The sequence below is a fragment of the Mytilus edulis genome, chromosome 8 (genome assembly GCF_963676685.1).
Source record: "Mytilus edulis chromosome 8, xbMytEdul2.2, whole genome shotgun sequence".
Lineage (NCBI taxonomy): Eukaryota > Metazoa > Mollusca > Bivalvia > Mytilida > Mytilidae > Mytilus > Mytilus edulis.
Window position 1 is genome coordinate 44,594,625 of NC_092351.1, and position 17,393 is coordinate 44,612,017.

A 17,393-nucleotide genomic window follows, 5' to 3' on the forward strand; every position below is an offset into this window, starting at 1 on the left:
TTACTATAAGCATTTTATTAGTTAATTGTTGTTTGCTTAACTTCCAGTGGCAAGTATTTCACACATGTTTAGGAAATAATTAGCATTATATAATTGACCAACCAACCTTAACATTAAACATAAAGGTGAAAAGTTTGTTTTAGCTCAACTACCTTGGTAGTTCAGTAAAATTCACATTTTACACTTATAAATATATATATAGCTTTTTACGTGATTCACCTGTTAGTATACAGCAAAGCAAACAATATTAGTCCATTAATAAGATAAAAGTTTGAATGATACAATATAAAAATTCTTGTTACATGAACATATATCTGTGCTTGTACTCAGGACCTGCTCTTTGCATTATCGCAATTAAAATTTCATCTTTCTGGCTTGGAGTTATCTCCCTTTCTTGAGGTAGTGGAAGTTCTATCCCTTCATCCAAGAAAAACTGCAGCAAATGAAAATGTCCATTCTTTGCTGCTAATGTGAGAGCAAATTCCCCTTGGCTTGTCAACATCTCAGGTTTTGCACCCTTATCTAACAGGATATGACAAAGTTCAGAGTATCCATTTTCAGCTGCAAGATGAAGTGGGGATATTTTTGTTGAAGTTGTTGAATTAACATCTGCTCCTTTGCTCAATAAGAAATTAACAATATCTTCATGGTAAAACAATGTAGCGAAGTGCAGCGCTGTCCATCCAGATATACCAGACTGATTAACCTCTGCGTTATTTTCCACAAGATATCTTACAATTTCTAAATCTCCTTGTGCTGCTGCTTCCGCTAATGGTGACCAAGGATCAAAGACGCTGTTTCCCCTGCAACCAGTTCCCAAACCTTGGACTAAAGTAACAATCTGCTTGTCTCCAGTGCATGCTGCTGCATGTAAGAGCGATCTGCTACCCTCCATTGTGGTTTTATTTAACCTTTCTTTGTCATTGTAGTGTAGTTGTCTGACTATACTTTCCTTACCTGCCAGTAAAGCTTCATGTATAGGTTTATGTCCATTGGGGGTTTCTGCCTCTAAATCACACTTTAGATCCATAAGTGCTCTAGCAGCACCATCGTCCGTATTTCTCACTGCTAGATGCATCGGTGTGTATCCATCCTCTAGTGCCGCATTTATATCTAATCCTTTTTGTTTCAATGTTTTGATTGTTTCTCCTGAACCAAATTGAGCAGCAATATGCATCAATGTTGGTTTCAACTTCATTAAATCAAGCAAATCATCTCCATACAACTCTTTAAATTCATCGTCTGCAAGATTTTCAGTTGAGGTCAGTGGTGCTCCTTCATCTAGGAGCAGCTTGACCATTTTTCCATGTGAAATTGTAGTTCCATAGCAAACTGCAAACAAAGCAGCTTGAAGTTCATCCTGGAACCATTGTTCTTCTTTAAATTCTTTCAATTCTTCATTTGTTAGATATTGCCTCACTGTAGCCTCTTGCCCATAGAATGCTGCCCAGAAAAATAATGATCTATTAAATGGACCTTTCTGCTGAATGACTGGTAACAAACTTCCCATCTCGCCCATAAATTCAAAGAAATCCTTTGAACACTTTTCATTGTTCAACGCAGAATGAGAAGCTATTAACCGGACATTTCCAGACAGGATTTCAAATACAAAACGTTGTGCAAGTTGCGAATGTTCTTTTGGCCATACAGTGATGTATGACTCCATTTTACCACCAAAGTAATTTCCAGTTCTACATCTCTCCATTAAAAAGTCATGTGAGCAAAGTTCAACAATCTTCTTTGGAATTTTACGGTTGATTGATTCAGCTACAAGATGCATTACATGTTCATGGCAGAACACCCAGCAATGAAGTTGTTTTGGAACAAAGAATACCCCATTCAGTAGAGTTGCAGCAAACCTCATTTTCCCAAGATTTACCTCCCTTGAAATTTCTAATGGTTCTATCAGTTCTCTGAAAATCTTTTGTTCTCTGTCTGTGTATTGTTCAAATACTTCTTTATCAAGATCAAGTTTACCATCGAACAAAACAGCAACTGCTAATGTGTAGAATATAATTTTATCAAAATTATACACTTTCTGGATAACATTCTCAAATGCTCTACTTGGATTGGCAAAATATTGTTTGCCTTCCATATGGAAACTCTTCACGGCAGCAAACAGTCTGCATTTGATTGGAAATCCTTCTTTTACTTGATCATACTGTAGTTCGTCTCTATCACGGAAACCCATTTTAAAGTCATAATATTCGCAAATTTTCTCGATGACAGATCCTTGATCAGAATAGCCAGGTTTAGGAGCGGTGAGATCTATGAGATGGTTGGTGGAAAAGATTCGTTTTCTAGTGACATAAGACGGCAGTTTATCGAACTGATGTTTGTGACATGTAGTAATGAGGAGAAGATTTGGTTTATTGTCAATGGCTGTTTGTACCATAGTGTCTAGATGAGGGATCCAGGGTTCTATTTTATGCATACTTGTTGCTGCTTCACCAAATATATCATCAACGATAATCACCTGCTTCTTGTTACGATCAACTTTCATGTACCATTCCTCAGGGGAATTTACATAGATGCATTCATACAGTTCTCTTTTACTTTCTGGAATGCTGTTTTCTTTAAATTCTCTTTCAGTCCCTGCATGTGAACCCCATTTTAAAGCTTTAGGCTTCATGATAAAGCTGATCATGAGATGTTCTGCCATGGACGACTTTCCATCACCACAGAAACCAACGATAGTTACATATCCGTTGTACCATAGGGTCTTTCTTGCTTTATTGTAATAATAACGCTCATAATACATTTCCTCTGGATTCATTGGAGTTGTCTGGAAGAAGTTATTCCACACTGCAAAAGAAATTTCAAGAATACTTAAAATATTTGACTTTTTTTCTTTATTTCATTCAACTGTTATATAGACCAAAGTTGTCCAGACAAGCAATGGGAATTACATCTAGAATACATCATTTATCCCAACAATATCATTTCATTTAAAAGTCTTATGTATAAGAAGTTTAATCAACAGTTGTTCCAAAAATAATAAGGACAAAAAAAAATCCAGGAGCAGTTTTGTAAAAAGGGCCATATTCAGATAAAATCAGTTTCAATTTTTATAAGAGTGCTAGAATGAATAGTTACAACAAAAATGTTTGTTTCCTGCCAAGTCATTGTTTAAAAAATATTATTCATTGTATAATCCTGATTTGAAATTATAACTAATCAAAGTGATGGATATCACTCATGGAAAGATTGGAAGAGTAGTTTGGATAATTTCATATTAAGGTATGGTGGGGACAAAAGAACATAAATAAAGCACTATTGCTGAAAATTCTTCTAGTAAATATGTTACCAACTACTCTTATAAGACATAAGCTAAGAACATTAAAGTGTCAACAATAATAATCTAAAAATGTTGTTTTGGGGCATTTTGTAAGTTAAAACATCCCATACAGAAAAAATGATCACTAGGCCAACTGCATTGCTCAACTGGCCGCCAGTTGAGCTAACAGTTGAGGGCTAGCTGGCCATCAGTTGAGCAAATAGTTGAGGGCCAGTTGAGGGCTAGCTGGATTTTTGCCATGCAAATTAGGTAGCCCTCAACTATCAATGCTCAACTTTATGCAAATTAGTTGAGCAATGTTGAGAAAATATAGTTGAGGGCTAGGTGTCCAACAGTTGAGCAATTAGAGTTGAGGGCTAGGTGTCCAACAGTTGAGCAATAAGAGTTGAGGGCTACCGCTGGCCAACACTTGAGGACCAGGTCATTAAAAGTTGAGGGCTAGGTGGCCAATAGATTAGGGCCAGGTCATTAAAAGTTGAGCATTATGTGGTAATTGCAAACTGATGACTACACATTGTAGAAAAAATAAATTTAAATTGTGTATTTTTATAGCCAAAATACTGCTGAAAGATTTTAACTCACAACAGACTACATGAATGCTTTATTCTTGCTTTTTAGAAATTATCTAGTAAATAAGAATAGATCTCTAGTTTTATACCAAATTCATTATATTAGAATATTCTTATTTTATTAGTAATACTTTCTAAAACAAATTGTCTTAATTTAATAATAAAATAAACCTGTCTCCTGTCTTACACATTTTGACATTATATAAATTAATGCATAAATATATTGTTTCATTTTTTTTCTTCACTCTTTAAAGTTTATAAAGAAAACACTTTAAATATCACAAATTTGACCTAAAAGAGCATAATTATACACTTATTCAAAATGGTGGAAATCAAATCTAATCCAATGTACTTACAAACAGATGTTTCCAGAAATATGTGTTAAAACATCAATCTTCCTAAATCCAAGAGTCATGTCATCAGAAGAATACACTGCACTTTTCAATGTCAATACAGTTATTTGTAACTTTTTTTTATCTACATTCATTGTAAAATTCATATTTATTCATGATAGCTGGAAGACATCTTTGCTTGCCATGTGCATGCTCAAGCCCAGTTCAAATTTTAAATGTTTGAGGTTCTTTTGGGTATTGTGACAGTGTGATCACTTTGAGATTTGCCCCTAATAATAACTGTTTATTACCTAAATCTTGAATATTTGATATATCTTATAATAAAATAAATACTGTTTGTTTTTTATCTTTATGTCAAAGATTTAGTTAAGTAAAAATACAAAAAAATGTATAAAATTGAAAACATGTGCTTCCCTTAATTTTACCTCAAACTTTGTGTACATTTATAATAATACTTCCTGTCCATTTGCACTAAAGACAGATAAAACAGATGGCACATAACATTTATATCACCAGGTCATATTACTAATTGCTCAACTTTTGCTCAACTATAAAAAAAAATCAAAGTCTGAACGCTCAACTTTTCCTCAACTACAAAAATTTCAAAGTCTGAATGCTCAACTTTTGCTCAACTACAAAAATTTCTAAGTCTGAAAGCTCAACTTTTGCTCAACTATATGAAAACCAAAGATCAATTGCTCAACTTTTCCTCAACTTAATGGCCAGCTTCAGTTGAGGGCCAGTTGAGCGACATATATCCAACATACAGTGCTTGGCCAGGTATGAGTTGAGCTAAGATGCTCAACACCTAGCCCTCAACTATTTTGCTTAAAACAGCTAGCCCTCAACTGTCCGCCACATGGCCATCAACTGGCCCTCAACTTTTTTTTCTGTAGGGGATAGGTTATATGACATTGAAGAATAAAAGTTATAGAGTGCCTTTTGATCAATTCATATTTTTCAGAACAGGGCATTAAAAAAAGTTTTTTTTCAACAGAAACAAATTAAAAAACTTATTTTATTGAAATGCAGATTTTTTTCTTGATTGCAAAAACTTATTTTATTGAAATGCAGATTTTTTTCTTGATTGCAAAAGGAAAATATATATTCACTTCTTATAAAAATTCAAATGACTAAAATAGACATAATGATTGATGGGGAATAAACTAATAAAAAATAGTTTGTTTTAATCAAAAGTTTTAAAATTTTAAAACTGTTTCTAGACAATTACTGATAAAAAAATAAATAAGTGAACTAACCTAAATTGTTGATTAATTGCAGATGATTATTGGAAATTTATCAAGTAAATCATAGGCCTTACTTGAATATTTTTTTATATTCATATTTATATTTATATTTCATTTTTTTTTAAAGATCTTGTTAATCCTTAATTAATCATTTATCTTTCAGACATAATTTACAGATTCACTTTATGTAATGTAGATCAAAAGTAATAAACAATAAATAAATCTATCATCCTTATATATCAAACATCTAATACATACATTTGTGTATTCAATTATGAGGTCAAATATTCATTGATATTTGTTTATTGGGATGTATATTGAAGCATAGATGTAATAGGGTCTGTATAATTATGTAAGACTGAGGTTGATAAGTAATGTGGTTAATTTTATTGACAGTTTAGGAGGAGGTGGGGCATTGTAGTTAAAAGTCCACCTCGTCCCTGAATGGTTGATGTCAATCATCTAGTATTGTATCAATACTCAATTACCTAATCAATACGTTTAAAAAAAGTCTTTCCATCAAAACACCTTAATGACATACATTCTTGAATGAACTGCTTCAAAAATATACCCATTTGATTACAGTTACAGTTTATATGTATATTATGTGCACATACATCAGAACTATAGGGAACTATATTTCAGTGTGAATACATTTAGTAATAGTAGCTAGCCTGTAGTGTTGTTAGGGAGGCCAGTGCCTAAGGAAAGATTTAGAAAAAGTTCTAATCTTTGCAAAAATATGGGCCATTTTAGGGCCATTTTGAACCTACTCTTGCATACGTTGTTAGTATTTGCATGTAAGAATGTCATTTGGGGGGAGTTGGGTGTTGATTTTTAGTTTGGTCTGTTGTTACTGTTCAATTTTAAGGTTAAATACTCTTATCTTTTTATGTCTTTTACAATTATTTGTGTACTGTGGATTTATTTATTTTCATGGTTATCAATTTTCATGGATTGAGGAAAATTTGTATTTTCGTGGATAATCAATTTTGAGGTTTGCCAATCTGTGCATATAAAGCCTATAGAAAATTTGTAGTTCGTTGAACATGTTGAACATTTAAATTCTTTGTTCACCTGTACCCACAAAACCCCATAAAATTGGTATCAAACAAAAAATAATAAATCCACAGTATGTGTAGTTAATACTAACATGTAACCTCAGATTCTTGTAGGTATGTCTCAGGTGTCAGCTCTTTAGGTGTTTTATGTATCTCTATGTATTCAGGTCTTGGTTGGATTGGAGCTGGTCTGAACTGTTGTGAGAACCCAAATGGCTGTACAGGTTGTATAGGTTGGAGAGGCTGGGCTGGATGATATCTAGGTTCCTGTTGACCAGTTGTAAACTGGAAGGTACTTGAAGGTGCTTGTCTAGTTGGTGTAACTGGTTGCATAGGTTGTTGATCTGATGCAAAATGAAAATCGTCATCGTCTTCATCTAAACTTTCATCATCATCTTGAATAAAAATAAATTTCATTACACTTTGAAACAATATTATCTATAATACTAAAATTACGAGGTCCAATTTGTCAGCCGTCATCACGTAAAAACTACGAATCACAGAATTCAACTTTATATATAACTAATATAGTACAAAGGTGTAGATCAAAAATTACACAACTCCAGCCCCTTTTGTTTTCCACGTAATTAATATTGCCAATAATTAAGAAGTTACAGGTCGAGTCCGCTACCGATACCAATAGTATATTCACCTGTTACCTATTACCTTATCTGTACGTTCTGCATCTGACAGGCGCACCACCAAACGTTGTATTCAGGACTAATATGCTATATACACGGGTCATAACCACAGGGTTGACACTACTAAATTGTCAAATTGTTACCTATTGTAGTATTTTAATCAGTAAGACTTTCTAAGATAACAATACGAATACTAAAAATCTGGACTAAAAATAAGGCGTATAGGTACAGTTTTCAATTTGTTAGTGGGCATGACGTAAAACAGCAAAGCAAAGAATTCAACTTTATTTATAACTTATATAGGACAATGCTGTTGATTAAAAAATACTCCATTCCAGGACCTTTTGTTTTCAAAATAATTAATATTACCAATAACTGATAAGTTCCAGTTCAATGGGTTCAAACAGAAAGACTTGAAAGCAGAGAAAAATTGTGTATCTTATAATCGACATGACTTTATCAGATGACAATACTAATACTAAAATAAGGCTTGCGCATAGTTGTATACTTTAATTCAGTCACGGACCCGTGATATCACGGGTGTGTTCTAGTAAATATTTAACATTATCAAGTAAGAATCTAATGATATAAAGAAAACAATCTTACAATATCAAGTAAAATTCTAATGATTGATATCAGGAAAAAATCTAATAATGTCTAGTAAAAATCTAACAAAACCAAGTAAACATCAAACAATATTAGTAAGATAATCATGATAATGCATATAATTCTACACAGTTTGAAGCAAATGTGTGTCAGACACCTTTATGTATAAATGTTTTTTGTAGTTGACCATATATCTGCACTCAAGTTTAATGTTGAGGTGTGCTATTCTAGTTAATAGGCCCTAACCCATAATCCTGTTTCTTCTCAAAGTGCAACAAATGGATAACTGTTGACCTCACAGTGTTTGTACTTATAACACGACAGGTGCCACATATAGAGCAGGGTCTGCTTACCCATCCAGAGCACCTGAGATCACCCCCAGATTTTGGATGGGTTCATGTTGCTGAGTCTTTGGTTTTCTATGTTGTTTTGTGTACTGTTGTTTGTTTGTCTTTTTTCCTTTCAAGCCATGGCTGTGTCAGTTTTTTTTTCGACTTGTGAGTTTGCATGTCCCTTAAGTATCCCTCACCCTCTTTTGAGGCTGAAAAGCTAAGATTGTACAAGTAAATATATATAATACCTGCAGTAAACACTATCTGATCTCCTTCCCCAAGATTTACATTCACCCCTAAGTCTTCTGGTCGCAGTCTTTCTGCCATATTTTTTCTTCAATTCTAACAAAAGAATAAAATGTTTCATTTTTAAAAACATGTAAAAGATGTTATTATACATTCAGAACTATTTTAGTTATACATATTAAGTGCATGTTCTATAATAAATTTGATTAATGTGGAAATTGATGTATGGTTTGTATGTTAACAGACTTGACTTTTGGTGTTGAAGACTGTAAAGTGACCTTTCTATAGAAATTAAAGATAATTCATAAAGATCTTGCATTATTGTACTAGTAGACAGCAGTCATGCAGTGTAAATTTGAAAAATGGTTTATAAAATAAGTTTATTCAAAGGATTAATAAGCTTGATAAGTTTACATGTATCTTATATTTTATAAACAAAACCACTGTCAAGATTAGGATAATAGATATGGGAAGATGTGGTATGAATGCCAATGATACAACTCTCCATTCAAATAACAATTCATAAAAGTAAACTATTATAGGTCAAGGTACAGCCTAGAGGCGGATTTAGAGGGGGAAATTGGGTTGTTTATATAGGGAATCACTGAAGCATGACTGGAGTGGGCCCCCTCTTATGAAAATTTCTGGATCTGCCACTGAAGCCTTTAACATGGAACCTTGACTTACACCATACAGAAAGCTATCAAAGGCCCCAAAAATGACTAGTGTAAAACCATTCAAAGGGGGAAACCAACGATCTAATCTATATAAAAATATTTATGTCAGCATTACTGTTACCATACACTCATAGGATGTGATATCCAATTCATAATAAGGAGTCAATAGCTACAGCTAACCTTCCAAACAAAAATATACAACTGTATGTTTCTATGAAATAATTTAGTAAGGGTTTCCTAAGTAGCTGCTTGTGATAACAAAATCCCTAACTAAAGCATGCTTTTTTTATAGTACAAAATCGGAGCTTTGAGCTTTTTTAATAACTGCATTAGTTAACATTATTTAGATGACTACACTAAGCATGCTATTAACCTATTAACACATAGATATTTCCCGCTTGTCACCTTGTAGGAACGATTAAAACAATACCTATGCTGAAGAAAAACTCAGTCTTGCTTTTAGTACTATTATTACAGGTGAAACAAAAATGGATATAAGTTTTGTACTTTTTACATTGTATCATATGTTGTGTTGTGAAGTACAACATGCACAATATTCAGTATAAAGGATGTGTATTAAAGTTCTTATTTGTTTCAGCCTTATGTGGATAAAAACACCTCTAATACTAATATATGCGGTAGATACATAAGCATACAAATGTAGTAGAAGACATTCAAATCTGTTGATTGAATAATTTTATGGTCTAAAATATAATGTTTTCATTGGTTGCAAAGTTGAACTAGATGCATTATGTGTGATAGGTTTAGTACTCAGATTTAACTGAAGCATCTTACACACCAAGTATAAGCATAAAGTACCTGACTATGACTGGTCTGAAATTGAAATGAAACAACGCTGCAATAGGTAAAACCCCAAATCTATTTTTAGTAACAGGAAATGTTCCATGTCCGATCCGTGATACACATCTTTAAACCGGGATTGTAAGGGGAACAACTCAAGATTTATTTCTGTCTGGAGACGTGGTAAGATAAGAAACTTTTATCTGATAGTTTAAATAGCATTGAATTAGCAGCATATCCATATATGAATTATGATAGCAGATGTATATGAATTAGTAAACGTTATGCATAGTACCAATGTCATGAACTTTTTTGGTAGTCTCAAAAAATTATCTCCACTGGCACTGCCTCAAGTCACAAGTGACTTGAAGTGTTGCAGTGCATTGACGCCCTTGAAGTAGTTTATTTCTATCTTAACTTAAATTTAATTTCCTTTCTATAAATATAATATATGTTTTAAATAAAGTTTTGGCTCAGTTTGAAGTTGAAATCATCCTTTCATAAATTAGCTTTCGGGTCGATCGGGCCCCACGTTGATCCGGCCCAAGTCGATCCGTCCCACGTCGATCCGGCCCCACGTCGATCCGGCCCATATGTAAAGTTGATCCGGCCCCAATAAAAATATATTTTATAAGGAATAAAAATAAAGATATATATTAATGTAATTCATAAATGTTGATAATTTTTTTTATTATAATGTAAAAGGTGAACGGTAAAAAAAAAAAGGCTGTTGAAAAATATTTTCTTTAGATGAGTATAAGAAAACTAGGTTAGTTATGTTTTTATTACAAGTTTTCAAGATTATATTGAGTATAAGGCCAAATAAAAAAGCATGTGTGTTTCCTGTTTCCCTACCTACCCTATATTTTAAGCTTAGAAATAGCCTACCCTAGAGTTTTTTTTGGTCATTTTTCAATAAGCACTGTTAAAGTCAGGATTTCTCTCCCATAGACTCAATGTAAAAAAAAATGGTAAAATAAAAAAAAATCCCTACCTACCTACCCTATTTTTTTCAAAGATGAAACAGGAAACACACATATTATTTTATTTGGCCTAATTATATTAAAATATATATAAAAGAATTCAGACATCAACCTGGTAGTAAATTGATAATATTTAAATATATATATATATGTTAGATAAATTATTTTTATACAGAAAAGTAATGCCAATTCGCGGAAACATAAAACTCGGACTGTGATCCTTACAAGTCTTTCATCTTGTTATAACAAATAGCTACATACACAATGGTACAGGCCGATCCCCAAGCTGATACATACAAATTTTGTTTTTCTTTTAAGTTCTTAAAATGTTGTTTGATTTGCGGAATCCTTTCTATAAAATAAAAGACCGAATGCGTCTGTTTTTAATATCACAATGACTTTTCCTTGTGTATTAAGTGACCAACATGTGCAGTAATCATGGTAATAGTGTCATTGGTTTGTTATCTTCTTGCAATAAAGAATAATGGATACTCATATTACTTGTTTTTTTTTATCTACACACAACTGTTCAAAGTATTGTCAATTTTAAGAAAAATAAATTGACTTTATATTCGATATTTTAAAAGAAAACCAAGTGTTATAGAAGCCTCTGATGTTACCTGAAAAATAGATACAATTAATTATTATGATATATACATGTACACCAAACAAAAGATGAAACTACAAAGACCTTGTTGATAACGTAACTTTAATTAATCAGGATTTGATTGAATTAAGTGATTACGATTGGCCTTACTTTAGTTCCCAATCATTAGACAATTATTGAATAAACAAACAAATTATAGACTAATGATTTGGTTAAACAAGACATTATGATGAAGGTTAATTTTAGAATGACATGAGATTCAAATATGTATCCTTTTTTAAATAATACAATATGAATAATTTTCAGTGGTCATTATTCATTTGTTATTCATGTTATTGATAAATTAGTTATTACATGTAGCTTTACAGTTGGTTGTAATATTTATTACATTTGTAGCTGTTAAACATGTTAAAGTACTGTTTCCTTTTAAATGTTTAACACGTTTACTTTTACTGTAGTCAAAAATTAAATATTGAAAAAATAGAAAATTCAGTTGCAAACATGTGTGTCATGTCAATACAATGTAATAGAAATGTATTTTTTCCAGCTGTAATATTATACATTTATCATCCTTCCCTCCATCTATAACACCCTGCTCAGTTGCTCTGTAATACCTGTATCACTAGTACTGCTTTGAGACAAGAGCAGGTATTATCAGCAACGTCACAATGTGAGAGGAGACGTTATCAAGCTTGCTTTCGTCAAGCGTAAAACTGTCTATGGAGGGGGAAAAATACCAGTAATAGAACGATAAACAGATGATCATGTTTTCTTTGTATATTTATTGTAAAATATCAATGTGTATAGCCAGTCAAGGTCGTTAAAAACTTCCATTTGTTGTTGTAGAAAACCCAATAATCTATATGTACATGTAGATGTAATAATTTGGTCATATAAATGTTATGATTATATATTCTTTAATTTATATTCAGTATCTAAAACATGATTAAGCATTTATAAGTATTGTACATATAATTTATTTTCTTGTTAGACAAGAAAGTGCACCTTTTCTATATAATGAGAGTTACATGTTGTATTGTCACCCTCCAGCTTAAACATGATTCATATATAAACGAGTCTAAATTGAAAACTATGTTCAAATCTATGATTGCGTTGGATAAAAACCGTGTGCATGTAAAACAAATTTCGTTGTAGAAGGGTCTAAATACAGCACAAACAACATTTTCCAAAAGACCAAAAAAGTGAAGAAGTATATTTAAACAAAACGCATTTGACTAACAGGTCGAACAACTATCATGTTCTTTAACCCTGCTGACTGCTATTGGCAATTGCCAAATAAAATTGATCACAATATGTAACAAAATGGATCTTAATATAAATTTAATACTAAACAGAAAACAATTAACTTGTGGCCACGATATATATATATAGACTATTGGGAATAAAACAACCACTTATTTAATTCAGAATTTTTACAGGTTATATAATTAGAAATTTACGTGTTCATCATTTTAAACTGTAGTATCAATTGAATATCATTTTGAGATTTTCTTCTAGTCATTATTCAGAGATATTTTTAAAAACATGTACATAGAATATACATGATATAACTTGTCTGACATCAGAAAAAAAAATGCACTGTTTAGCCTTCAACAATGAACCAAACCTTACAGTTAATACTCTTATGAAAGGTATAAAAGAATTAAGAGTTTAATATGCAAGAGATGAATCCATTTGAGTATTTCAAATTTATATGTATTATAATTTACAAATGATTAAACTTAGCAGTTGGGATTTAAAACTTTTACTATCATTTACTATGTTTAAGGACTGAGTCAATATTTTCTACCCGTTACACTGCTAATAGTGTAAAATGTTGAAAAAATAGGTATATACATCATGTACATATATATTCTTAAAAATAACCTGTCAACAAAACAAAAAAATATTCAAAACAGCACTTTTGATATATCCGGTCATTGTAGATATTTAATTCATGGTTGCCAATGTCTGCACATAAGGGTTTTGAAAATTTTTACCTCGTTTCAGCATATATTTAATTTCATAGTTTTTCTATAGTCATAAATTTCAATTGATACTGGATCATGATTCTATTTCTTATAAACTTTGCATTACTGTATGGTCTATCAGAGACTAGTGTGATGGTACACTGTATATGTATAGTGTAAAAGATATACATGTACATTGTAACTCTATTTGACATGTCTAAACATTTTTTTGCTAAATAGAAGTGTTCAATGGTTTTACCTGAAGACACTAAATTGATGGCCAAATGAAATTTTTACTAACAGGATTAGAAATGTATTCCATAAATAACAAAGATAAATACATGTTTAAATCAATTTCTAGTTTTTAAAAGCTTTTTTTTTACATTATTTGAAATTGGTTTTAAAACTTCTTGACTATCATGACTATAAGGTTTTAAATTATAGCAGCCCTGATTGATTATTTAATTTACATGTACATAATTCACATATTATCACTTAAATTTAAAATCTTTCATTGGTTTTATCAGTGTTTATAATAAAATGATTGTATTGATATCTCCGTCTACTTCTCTGGACTACATTGTGTTATATTTTAGTTGACAAGTTCAAAGTATCACAATATTTCTAAAAGTACATTGTACTTAGCTGGTTTATCCTGTTTCAGTCTCTACATTTTAGAATAAATCTTTTCTGTAGAGGAACTTTAAAAACATTGTGAAAATCAAGAAATTGTTCATCCTTGATGTAATCAGATTATCAGTGAAAAGATTTAAATCTAGGATGCATAGTTATTCAAAACGATACCACAGAAAACTTTCTGCAATTTAAAGGTTAACTTCCAAACTCAATCAGGCGTAACAATATACTGTAAAATCTTACAAATCAATGTATAAACATTTGTGTCTTTGAACCTGCCTTTTAAGGTACCAAATAACATGAATAATTAGGTCTGCTTTATTTCACATTCCCATGATGTGCATGTACTGTATATCATTATACCTGATGAGCATGTGATCAGGGTAAAGATATTGTAAGTTAATTTTTCAGAGGTTAAATATATTTGTCATGTTTGTAATTGAATTCTCGAAGATTCATTCGCAATATCTGTGTGCTGTAAAAGGACTTAACAAGAATTTTAACAGTAGGACTACAATTTTAAACCTTGGGGTAAACATGTTTAGTAATTGTAAAGGTCATTGACCATATATGATAACATCTTTCATATTAGTTAATCTTAACATTTCTGGGTCAGTGAATGCTATATATGTCAAGTAAATTAGTATTACATGAACATGACATATAAAGTCTCCAGGCTCCCCTTCTTAAACATCTATCTTAGCTTATTACTACTTTTGTAGCAGTTTATATCCTACCTCTATTTTAGGTTCTTGAACTCTTTGTTTTGCCGATTCTTACTGTCACTGTCTTGTAAGTGACTAAGAGGGTAATATGTTACATTTATATACCCCAGCTTTAAAATAGTGGGGGTATACTTATTTCTTATTATACCCATTTCAATTATAATAGTTGGGGTATACTGTTTTATTATTATCATGATTATACCCCTTTTAATTAAAAAAGTGGGGGTATACTGTTTTACCTCTATCTGTCTGTCTGTCTGTCTGTCTGTCTGTCCATTTGTCAGTCTGTCCGACCGTCCCCAAAATATTCTCGTCGCATCTTTCTCAGGATCAACATTATTAGGATTTCTGAAATTTATTTTCTGGGTTTATCATGTTTATAAAAGTCAGCTTTACTGTGACTTGGTGGGTTTTCAGATTCATCACTCAACAACTTCCTGTTAACCTTATACTTTTAGCGAGCCGGAGTATTATCAGTGAGCAGTAGCTCACAGATTCACTTGTTTAGTACTGTTTCGATATACATGATATAGCTGCTTGTTGTTTTTATGTCTGATCATGGAAATCATTGGTTCAGTAGTTGGTGCATCACCAATGACCTGATTTATTACAACCACTGACTTTTAAGTTTCCTGTTGAACAATTCATAATTTGATAAGAAAGTGGTTCTTATTATCTGAGCTAAAATTGGTCGAGTCACGACGAGTGTAAAAAATTAACAACAAAAAAACAGTATGAACACTGTATATATTTACCCTGACCCTGTTTTTTTGCAGCATCTTTGCTAGCCGGGGGTTACGATCCAGTCCCCTCCTGGATTGCAACCCTTGGCTAGCTATATAGTGAAGATCATGTTCTTTCACTAACTTACAATGTACAGTATATGTCAGTATGTAGTTAACATGGTTAAGTTAACTTCAAAATGTAATGAAACTTCACAAAATTTAAAAACCTATCTTAAATTAGATTCTCAAATATCAAATAACCTTAAACATTATGTTAAATGATTATATTTTAGTCAAATATTAAAATTAATAAACTTGAGAAACTACAATGTATTCAAAATCAAATTAAAAAAAAATTGGAATTCACAGTAACCTTGAAAACTAATGATTTTGTTCACACCCAACCCTTCAAAAGGTCCTGGAAATTATGAAATTCATGTACATGTTTTACAGATTAATTTGTAGATGAAATGCAATAAGATATAAATTTCAACTGAAAGGTTATTCATACATGTCATTGCATGTAGCAAAACTGAGTGCATAATTATGCTTATCCTATACCCCCTTGATAAGACCCTCGATCTTCACAAATGAATATTATAATCAATAAAATATAACAAATCTATAACATTTGTTTAAATTATTGAGTGCAAAGGGACATGTATAGACATTTATACATAAAATAAATATGATCTATTTATTGCATGTTTTACTCAATACTTTCAAATAGATCATGAAACACATGTTTCAGGGAAATATCTTATAAACATGATGAATAAATTTCTCAATAGGATTATCGAAAAATGTCAGTCGTGGGAGGATAAAAAATTAAGTGTAAAGCTTATCATATATCATGACTTTATCAATATTTTTGTCACAGCTGTAGTCTTAAAAAACATCTTTAAATAAAAACTAAAAACTGAAACTGTACACATAGACTTTCTTTTTTTGTGCTAACAGTTGAAGTATAACAATATCCTTTACACATTTTTTCTCATTTTTAGATATTACCTCATACTGTGTCCACAACTGTAGGGGGCTGTGTGTCTATTTGTTCAATTCATTTTTCTGACCTGATGCATATTAAAGTAGGGTTTGACTGAGGTAGTTTCAGATGAAGCTGTGGTCACAAGTACAAAAGTTGTAGTCACATGTACATGACCTTGTAACTTAAAACAGATGTCCATAATGATATTAACTTTTTTTTAAACATATATATTCCAAATTGGAGTTTTGATGAGATTTTGAACTTCATTGGACATGGCAAAAGTTATATATTGACTGGGGCATGGTTTCTTGTGGACACAAATACTTTTGTTTTTATTTGTTATTTGAGTCTTTGAAGCTTTTGTAATGTTGTTGATTTTAACAAATTTTCGACAGGTAAAATCCCTACGATTTGACTTACGACTGCCTGTTAACAATTGTAAGTTTACAATCAAACTTGCGATAAATTTCGACTTATGATTGTTTATGAAACGGTCAAAAACTTACGATTTGACGTACGACCGACGTACGATCTATTTAGATTGTCGTACGATTCTTTGTGAAACAATATCAGGCAAGTGTTGCTCTAAATGCCTGTTGTCCTTATTTCCATTTTGAAAATAGATCAATAAAGTAATCTCACATGATTTTTGATGAAAATTGTTAACATGGTTAATACAAATGTAATAAAAAAACAACCCTAAAAGATGTTTAAATGCATGAAGTCATCTCATATTGATTTATTTAAAAACCTTTTTATTTGACGCAAAGTTAATATTGGTATGAATTCTCAAAATGTGCATAGAAAAGTATACCTACAATGTATCTCACTTAATTTTAAAATATTGCATTATTATCTGCCCCTGATACTGTTTTGTATAAACCCAGTACTATATATTATGTTTGAAAACATTATACATGTACATGAC

At 31.5% G+C, this 17,393-nt stretch overlaps 2 protein-coding genes across 4 annotated transcripts in view; one reads left to right on the forward strand and one right to left on the reverse strand.

Moving 5' to 3' along the window:
• On the reverse strand, positions 1–9,971 carry LOC139485678 (uncharacterized). 2 transcript variants are annotated; one of them, XM_071270313.1, is made up of 4 exons: positions 9,850–9,971; positions 8,356–8,449; positions 6,621–6,923; positions 1–2,805 (listed from the first exon to the last, which is right to left on the reverse strand). In XM_071270313.1, exons 2-4 carry the CDS (start codon positions 8,432–8,434, stop codon positions 299–301), a joined length of 2,889 nt encoding a protein of 962 aa, XP_071126414.1. In that variant the 5' UTR covers positions 8,435–8,449; positions 9,850–9,971; the 3' UTR covers positions 1–298. The 2 variants fall into 2 exon arrangements, with proteins under 2 accessions (XP_071126414.1, XP_071126415.1); XM_071270314.1 differs by having other exon boundaries at positions 9,830–9,917.
• The window catches only part of LOC139485680 (putative polypeptide N-acetylgalactosaminyltransferase 10), a 27,083-nt gene continuing 19,645 nt past the window's right edge, over positions 9,956–17,393 (forward strand). For both annotated transcript variants that reach the window (XR_011655364.1, XM_071270315.1), the window contains exon 1: positions 9,956–10,014. The gene's annotated coding sequence lies outside the window, so the exon portion shown is untranslated. The remainder of the gene's footprint in view (positions 10,015–17,393) is intronic.

What these genes read in the sequence shown, in the direction of transcription:
- LOC139485678 (XM_071270313.1), bottom strand. Translation starts at nt 8,434, where the DNA reads ATGGCAGAAAGACTGCGACCAGAAGACTTAGGGGTGAATGTAAATCTT. An exon ending in TCAGATAGTGTTTACTGCAG is followed by an intron (nt 6,924 to 8,355) that starts GTATTATATATA and finishes TTTTTATTCAAG; the next exon opens with ATGATGATGAAAGTTTAGAT. An exon ending in ACAAGAATCTGAGGTTACAT is followed by an intron (nt 2,806 to 6,620) that starts GTTAGTATTAAC and finishes TTTCTTTTGCAG; the next exon opens with TGTGGAATAACTTCTTCCAG.